This window comes from Hydra viridissima, unplaced genomic scaffold (genome assembly GCF_058129835.1).
Source record: "Hydra viridissima isolate aposymbiotic clone 2 unplaced genomic scaffold, HvirCarnegie_v1 scaffold_1, whole genome shotgun sequence".
NCBI classification, from domain to species: Eukaryota; Metazoa; Cnidaria; class Hydrozoa; order Anthoathecata; family Hydridae; genus Hydra; species Hydra viridissima.
The window spans coordinates 36,945,386-36,955,019 of record NW_028324300.1 but is presented as its reverse complement, the minus strand read 5'-3'; the positions used below and the strand labels follow the sequence as shown (position 1 = coordinate 36,955,019).

Here is a 9,634-nt window from a genome sequence, read left to right as displayed (position 1 = left end):
AGACTTTTCAGGAATAGGGAAAACTATAACATATTTACTCCAAAGGTCCGTTATTGTTAAAGTACATTTTTGGCCTTGTGCTGTAACAGGTAGTGGGCCAATAAGATCAATGCCCAAAAACTCCCATAGCCCATTTACCTTAATAGATTTTAATTCAGGAGCAATCGTTTTAATTTTTTCTATTCATAGGCATATTCGTTAATCCATTTGGCTATATCCGTTAACCATACCTAGAAATTTTACAAAAAAAATGTAAATTACTCCATAGTAGTATCATGACTAACTGACCTTATATAGTATTTTTTATTTAGAATTTGTTTTACAAACTTTAACAGTATTTTGTTTTTAAAATCTATCTTTAAGTAAAGAAAAAAAATCTAGCCAGAAAAAAGAACTTCTTAGTTTATCTCTATTATTGTTGAGACCACCATGTGCCTTGTGATCAGAATCATGGGCATCTCTGAAAGCCAAATTTTTTCCATAATAAGTTGAAAGAACTAGTAGTTTCTTAGTTGACTTTATATAGTACAATTTCCCATCTAAATTATATACAAAAAAATTAATCTAAAATAAAATTATATTAACTAGTATACATATTATTAGGTTTATTATGATGTCACGTTTAAATGAACACAGCGTATTTTAAGAATGCGATACGTTGTAATTTAAAAAATTTAATTATGCTATCAGAAAGATACTGCTTAACATCATCAACTGAGTAAGCATGGACACCCATTTTTAATACAAACTAATATTTTATGTATAAAATACCCTAATGAAACGATGCAACTTTTTTAACGCCTAATTTCATTCCATAATGAACGCTTTTTAACCATACTGCGCATGCGTAACGCATGAGCAGAACTGTTTGTTAACTTTTTTAACGACCAACTTTTTAAACGCAACATCGGGTTTCGCTCCCTAACGGCTAGTGATAAAAAGCAGCCATTCTAGAGGAGTTTTTTTTAGTTCGTATTTTGACATATAGTTAATATTATTGTATAAAGCTTGAGAAAATTTTAAATATTAGAGATTAAGAAGTTAAGTAAATCAAAAGTTATTGACTTTTTTGTACTGAAAAAATTGATGATTTTTTGACAGAAGGTATAGACATTAAGTACAGAAAATTGGCTACGTTATAACAACAAAAAAGAGAGTATTTTGGGGTCACATCGACATTTGAACATTTTTTGAATCGTTTTTACATTTTATTTGAAATTTTCCATAGTGATCTAACAACTATGAAGGGTTTTCTTTCTTTCGAGAATAAAATTTAAGGTTTTTTATGCTATTTAAAGCAAGTAAGTTATATTTTCCTAAAAGTGTATTTAGCTAATTTTTAAGTTTCAAATTAAGCTTTAGACTAGAAAATGAAAAGAAAACATTGCACGATGTCACTGCATTATGAATTCACAAAAGTTTAACATATCAAAACAAACGCAAAAATCAAAAAAAAAAAACAAACATCGTCAAAAAAAATCGTCACAAACATCCTTTGACGAAAATACAAGAGTTCAATTATTTATTGATTTCTTTCGTTTATTAAAGAAATTCAAATGCTATAACTATTTACCAACAGCACCATCAACAAGGTCTTGACAAATTTTGGGTTTTGCTACTTTGTCAGAGTGAGCATTACTTTGCTTGCCAGAAAAACTGACACTTCTTAGATAGTCTGTGTTTCCCACCAATGACACCTAAAGATCGTTTACAAATCTATTTTTAACATGCCATTTGTTATATTTTCTTAATTTTACATGGTCAATATATATTTTGTGACCTGGCACTAAATGTTTCTAAATTACAAAGTAAAAGTCCTATGAATATAATTAAATATAAATATAAAAAAAAAATAGATAAATTTTGCAACATGAAAATTCTTACTCTACTAGATCCGCCTGGGTAGTTAGGTTCTTTCCAGATTGGAATGGATAAATAAACAGGCATTTTAATTTATATTTGATTTAGAAACAAGACTGTTACTAAAAGCATTACTATTTGTTATGCTAAATGAATGATTAAGTTGATCAGACATATCAGAAGAGTTGAGAGTGTGAGAGGTTCCTCCACTAGGCCCAAATGAATTGCTGGGTGCCTTGCACTTCTGAAAAGATGAATGAAAACTTTGAGTTACGCTGAAGTCACGTGCATTTTCTAATTCAACAGAACAATTTAATAAATCTGAATATTGATTTGAATTAGAAGTAAGACTTTTTGTCAATTTTGGTATATGTGTTAAGGAAGATAGATCATGGGGCTTGTTTAACTGCAAAACTGGATCGGATAAGTCCTGGGTTGATCTTTCTAATGAACTTAACACACAAATAATCCCTAAAAAAGTCATTAAAGCAAATAAGTTAAAACAACTAAAATTAATATTATTAAATGCAATGCATTTAAGAAACAATAAAGGCAAATAGAAAACAAAATCACCATCACCTTTTTCATATTCATTTGATTGATGTCTCCATCGTAGTGAGAAGTTGAGCAAATCCTAATTAAATAGTCATTTAAAATTTTTTAACAATGCATAAACCCAGCTAACACAAAACGTTCGAGTACGTTCGAAGAACGTTAGAAACGTTCTTAAAACGTTCTTAGAACGTGCCCGACCGTTTCTAACGTTCTACAAACGTTTCTTGAACGTTTTGTGTTAGCTGGGAATACACAAACATACATATATACACACACGCACGCACACACACACCCACACATATATATATTTAAATGAATATATACATATATATGTTAACATATATATATACACATACATACATACACACATATATATACACATACATACACACACATACATACATACATACATTCATACATACAGATACAAAAATGTAGATATGTATAACTTTAAAGACACCTGTAGCTCTTTCTTGCAGTTGTGCTTTTAAAACTTTATTCTCTTCTTTTAGTTCATCAAGTTTAATTTTTAAAGCAACTTTATCTGCACTCTAAAATAAGAAAGTGATGGAATACTGAATTTAACAAAGTTTACTATTAAATTAAAAAGAATTTACCGCAAAACAATAGTTAATATACAATGTTTTTAATAACTTTAATGTTTTTTTCTACACAAAATCGTTTAGCTTTTGCACAACTTTTACCATCATATTTCTAAAATAAGCTGATAAACTAGAATCAAATATTTTTAAATAGCATTTAACATTCAAAACCAGTTTTTTAAAATGTTCATCATAACTACACACTAAAAGTAACCTGATTTGGTAACGGTGGAACAACTTTTACAAGGCCATTTGCTTGATTGTTTAACTCCTCCATATCATTTTAATTATTTAAAATATAAAATATTATAATACTTGTTTCATTATTAAATGGAACTTTTACACCTGCATATAAATGTATATCCAAAATTCAGCTTACCCCTGATTTCAAGGCTTTTGCCTCATACTTTTCCAAGTAGGAGAACCAGACTTTAACGCCTGGTTCTGCAACAGTGCATTGAAATGACTTGATGGCCACTGTACAACAACATTTTCTGCATATACAATAGGACCTTTAATCCAATCAGTTCAACCAACCTAAATGAAATTAGTTAACAAATAATAAGTATTTATTTTTAAAGAGATTTTATACCTTTACTCTATTAAACTTTTTCATTTTATCAAAAAAAAAAAAAAATTAAAATAATACTTCAATAGAATTATCAGCAACAAAATTCTAAATAGAATATTCAAAATTCATTTTAATTTAAGTCTTTTGTTTGCTATTTCAAAAAGTAAAAGAAAAAACTAAAAAACAATAAATGATATTAACAAATTTATAAAATAAAGTAATCTTCTTTTTATAATAATCCTTTAATTATTATCGTCCTCTGTAGTTGTTCTTTTTTAAATTTCTTACATTTAATTTATACAATTCAAAAATAAGGAAGTCATTTAATTTACACCAGTCAAAAATAAGGAAGTCAGACACTTTGACTTTCTGTTGAAATAACAAAAACATTAAAATATTGATATTATAAAGTTTGGCACAGACAAATGGGAAAATTAAATGAATTTTCTGTTTATACCATCCAAAAAATAAATCAAATAGAAATAAAGTGCTGCAACAAAACAAATGATTAGTAATAAGATTTTTTTAAACAATTTTAAATCTTTAGTTCACCCTCAACAAATATATCATGTTTATTAATATTTACATTATTTTAGCTTTGACATTTTTGAATTATTGCTTGCACTTAACAATTTAGATGCTCAACCATTCATTATTTAAATTAAACAAATAAAAAAACAAAGAAAATGTAATTGTAAATTATAGTATATATATATATATATATATATATATATATATATATATATATATATATATATATATATATATATATATATATATATATGTATATATATATATATATATGTATATATAAACACAGACACACACATATTATTTATAAGTAGTGGCCTTAGGGAATGTTTCCCTCATGTTTAAGTAAAGAAATGAACTACTTAAAGTCAACAGCAAAAGCTCCTAAATTTTGGGTTGATACAGCTTCATAATTATTTAAAAAGATAAAATTAGCCTATTTCTGTATGTATATTAGGGTGATAACTTTTATTCAACCTCGTTTCCCTGTATCATAGTTTGATGAGCTTTCATTTAAGATTAAATAAAATATTACATTCAAGGCGATTTGATAAAAAAACCTCACGCACAAAATGGTTTTAAGAATTTTATTTACTAGCTTTTTGGCCAAATTTTTTAAGTCACTGTAAGAAGATACAAAATTGAACACAAACTTTAGTGTCACATGCATACAGCATTATATAGGATCATCAAACCCACAAGGAAGTCAAATATTCACGATAATGTCATTAGAGAGGATGAATTTCAGTGGGAGGTTGTCCTTTTTGCGGCAGGAGTCGTGCAATTCTTGCATAACTCTAATGGCACGAACGCAGCACTGGTTGCTTCGGGCAATATTGATTGGAGAGTCATCTGTTTTCCAGTGGGTTTTTAAGCAACTGAGAACATTTGGGTAGTTATTCAGAGCTTCAGATGGTTCTTCAAAATCTTCATCGCGGAATAATTGATTGCTGAACCAATGGTCAGCCCATAAGTAAGAAATGAATGAACAGATTTTACGCAACCTAATCCGGGTTTCTGGCATCAGAACAAACTCAAGAAGGGCTAGAATAGCACGGGAGTTCCAGCGTGCATTGCTGATATTTCGGATCTGTTTGAAATTCACGAAGGGGGTCTCATTCCTCTCAGTTAAGTGACGGAAGACACGAGTGAGGTGGTAGAGAAACTTCAAGTCATCTCTCCAGCCACCTGTTTTATTAATCTCAGTTTTACCGTTGCTGAAAGCTGCTTTCAATTTATCGTAATTGCTTATCAAACCCTGCACAAAGAAATACTCGATGTTTGGTGATTTAGTCGACCCAAGGAGCTCATCGTCCATGACAACGCGAAGAACGCGGTCTAGCACATGGTGCTGGCAACTGATGAACTTGGGTTTGGGGTGACCTTTCTCTTCGAACATTTGCTCCAGCCGAACAACAACCCCTGTCTTCTTGCCGGTATTCACGTTCGTTGTGTCGGCAACAATCATCACAACTGATCCCCACTGTGGATTGCTGATTGACATAGGGTTAGGATTTTAATGCCCTCACCAGAAAGCTGGTGGCACACCACTGCTGCTCCGTGGGACGACAGCTTTGAGCATGTAACAAGACGTCTTGCAACGCCTGTTGGGTTATGCTTCCTTTGCTCATTGATGTTGCATTCTCATCCTCCCAAGGACTGTTTGCACTATTCTCGGATAGTCTGTGCTACTTTCGGAAGAATCAGGTAGCACTAAGCTGGTAAGTGTGGACACAGTCGCTTCCATTGCCCTCTTTCGCTTGGATGGGTGGATGGTATTGAGACTAGCAGGTTTGCCAGTCGAGTAACCAACGTGACCTTTGCTCTCAATTTGCAGTTTGTAGAGGTTCTCATACTCTTTGCACAACCATTCGCCTTTCATCTCGGTCATGTCAAACAGTTCATTCAATGAATCAAAGTTTTGTTTTTTTCTGCAAATTGCTTCTTTGGCTTACAACTTAGAACAGGTCCGTCTCCACATAAAGAAAAACAGTAATCTGATGTTTTACATCGATCTTCTAAAGATGAAGCCCAATCAGTATCACAGAATCCAATAAATTTTACCTCATCATTCTTCCGAAAAGTTAAACAATAGTTCAAAAAATGTTTAATATAGCGGAATACATGATTAATCATAATCCAGTCACAATTATCTGGTTTCGATAACTGCTGAGATAATCGAGTAACAACATAGCCTAAATCTGGTCTGGTAAATTTCAATGCATAAAGGAGACTTCCAACCATTTGTCGGTTTTGTTTTATCTCTGAATCATTTACTTCTGTTGATTCTTGATTATTGTATGAATTATAGACTTGCTCACATAGGGTGAATCTTGGTTTGCATTTTTCAAAACCGAATTTCTGTAAAACATTCTGCAAGTAACCTGATTGATTCATAGTTATACAATTACTATCTGAGTAGAATTGGTTACCGATAAATGAGTTCAGTGATCCTAAATATTTTGTTTCAAATCGTTGGCAGCAATAATTATATCACTAACCCATACTTATATAACTTCTATTTCTTTTGACAAAAAACGCAAACATCAGCATTTATTTGAATGAATTTTATGTTTCCGAAAGAGACATTTTAATGGCTCCGCGCAAAATCGGACAATCTGCAATCTCCGCGGAAAACAAATTTGGTTTATCTGCTTTCTCCGTATAAAACAAAATTGGCTTATCTGCAATCTCCGCGTAAAACAAAATTGGACTCTGCATTTTTGCCAGATACATTTTTGGACTATCTGTGTTTTTCGGGTGCATAAATTTTTGGTGGTGTTTCTTTAAATATTTGAAGTTTTTTTATAAAATTCTACAATTTCTTAAATAATAGCGATTATTTAAACATTTATTAATAGCGATTATTTTTAATAGCGACAAATTCTTCCACGCTTCAGTTGCAACTGCTTTAACTGTTTCTCAGTGCGATCAGGGATTTGTTTTTTCTTAAAATAAATGTTTGTTTTGTTTTTTTATTGTTTTTACAATGTAGGAATGATCACAATTGAATTTATTTGCAATTTTTCTTGTTGAGGTTCCAGACCGGTTGTTCAAAAGACCTTTCAGACGATTGATGTTCCCAGCAGTCATAATCTTTGGTTTTCTGCCTGATCCAGGCTTACGAGACTTGTTCTTCCACTTTGCCATATAACGTTTTATGATTCCTTTCGGGGTGATTAGAGGCAACAAAATACTCTACGGCGCTCTTCGTTTTAGCGTTAGGATGCAAATTACAATAGTTGTACACTTGTTCAATTAATGTAGTCGACTTAATTTTTGGATAACTTTTTTATAAATTAATCTAAGTAAACAAAACTTTCAGTAAAAGATAAGTAACACTTTATAAACAAAATAACTAAAAAATTAAGACTGGATAACTAAAAGTTCAATAAGTTTTAGCTTATCAAAGACTGTGCCAAATTTTTGTCACCAGTGGTTGTAATAACTCACGGTCACATATCAATATATAAATTACCGGCAATATATATATATATATATATATATATATATATATATATATATATATATATATATATATATATATATATATATATATATATATATATATATATATATATATATATAATTTGTATATATAATTCTATATAGTACTTTATAATTACTCACGGTCACATATCAATTGGTTTTTGCATCACAGACAGGTTACTTCTTTGAACTTTATTGCGCGTTGGTTTAAATGTTTGTGCTCTCCGTTTTATTCCCGTTTAAAATCCATATTTTTAAAGTTTAGATTTTTTTTTTGAAATCTTTTTGAGTCTTAATTTTTTTTGGGGCTAGTGCATAATTGGTATTGATATTTTGATTAATATTTAATACGTCTCTGATAACTCATTATGTCATTACTCAAATTATGCACTAGCCCACTGTTGTAACTATAAAAATAATTATTACTCTTGTAATAATTATTTTTATAGTTACATCAGTGCATTTAGAATTTAAAAAACGTGGTACAACATTTTGAGTCCCGATCTCAAATTTCAATTATCTTAAGTATGAACTCTTTCTAAGCAAACGTCAAAATCTTTTGCCAATCGCGTTATTAAAAATGTATTGTATTGAAGTAAATGTGAAGTAAAATTAAAAATATTCTTGCACCTCTATTATAACACAAAAACAAACACACAAACACACAACCCCCCCCCCCCTCTCCCCACTCACTTTGAACATACGCATTATCAATAATCAAACCCTTTTCCTCAACGCAAAAATTTTTCAAAACATTGAATCAAAAAAAGCATTTAGTATATTAAAAAAAAATTTAAGAGAGATAAAGAACAAAAGATAGTCAAATTGCGTACGTACTTTAAAAAAGTTTGAGAACGACTGAATTACATAAAGTATTTTAAAAACTGGAGTAAAATTTATTTATGACCAGTTATATTAGTTAAGTTCTAGAATAAAACTTAACTAATATAACTGGTCATAAATAAATTGTAAGTTAAAAGTCTAGAGTGCTCATTACAACTTTTTATATTATGGCCCACAGTTTTGATTACGGAACTTAGAACAGAAAGTTCAAATAAAACGCTAAACTTAAATAAACTTTGTATAAAAGAATATATTGACCCCACAGCTGTAAACTATTAATCTAAGTATATTGTACCTGAAAATTTCAGCCTTAGATGTCCAGTCATTAACTAGATAAAGTCTTTTGATGTCTTTTCGAAAGTATGAGACTCCAATTTTTACAACGAATCAATAAACTCACCAGAATACTGCTTACTCAATTGAAAACTATCAAGACTAGTAAATAAATCTGGTTTAGATAATACGTAAGGATTTGCTTTTGGGAATTCTGTTAGACAAAAATGTCTTACTGTGCTATGAGACAATGCCAGAGTGTTTAAAAAAGTTGCTTGCATACAGGCTGTATAATATTTTTAACTTTAAGGTGGTATGCAAGCTCATTATTTCTAGAGTATTTATCGTATGGGTTAAATACTGTTTTTCTTTTAGTATTGCTAATACAAACTAACAATTTAATCATTTCAATTTTCATATTTTTATCAAGTAGACAGAACTCGGTTAAAATATATTGTCTTGTCTCGTCATGTATGTCACGACACCGCAGATTTTTTTGAAAACACATAGTACTTTCATATCTTGGACCAAGTTCTTTGGCTTTTTTTTGAGTTTTTTTTCGAACCCCATCAACTAGTTTAGTACCGGTATATTCTATATCTTGCTCGCGCAGTCTTTTGTTTACATTCACAAAAGTGCTTTTTTTTATACTTTTTTTTAATGCGTTGTTAAGATCATTCCTAATATTTAATGCATTACTTGATTTGTCAAAAATATTGGATAGTTCAATGTTATTTTGGAGTTCAACTGTTAAAAATGTTCCTTCTTTGTCCGATGAACCATCATTATTTACTATTTGAGCCATACTGTTATCAAAATACGTTTTTTAATAAGGTTATATGACATAAAATTTATGAAAACCGGATGCATTTAATACCTTGGTTGACTGTTTCTCTTCACTCTCCTTATT

The 9,634-nt window shown here is 30.2% G+C and overlaps 1 protein-coding gene and 1 pseudogene across 1 annotated transcript; both read right to left on the bottom strand.

The window, feature by feature from the left end:
- Positions 1–198: 198 nt before the first annotated feature.
- LOC149894790 (uncharacterized) lies at positions 199–3,294 on the bottom strand (annotated as a pseudogene).
- Positions 3,295–6,024: 2,730 nt separating this feature from the next.
- LOC149894789 (uncharacterized) lies at positions 6,025–6,516 on the bottom strand. Its single transcript, XM_090079754.1, has one exon. It carries the CDS (start codon positions 6,514–6,516, stop codon positions 6,025–6,027), a length of 492 nt encoding a protein of 163 aa, XP_089935880.1.
- Positions 6,517–9,634: the final 3,118 nt, after the last annotated feature.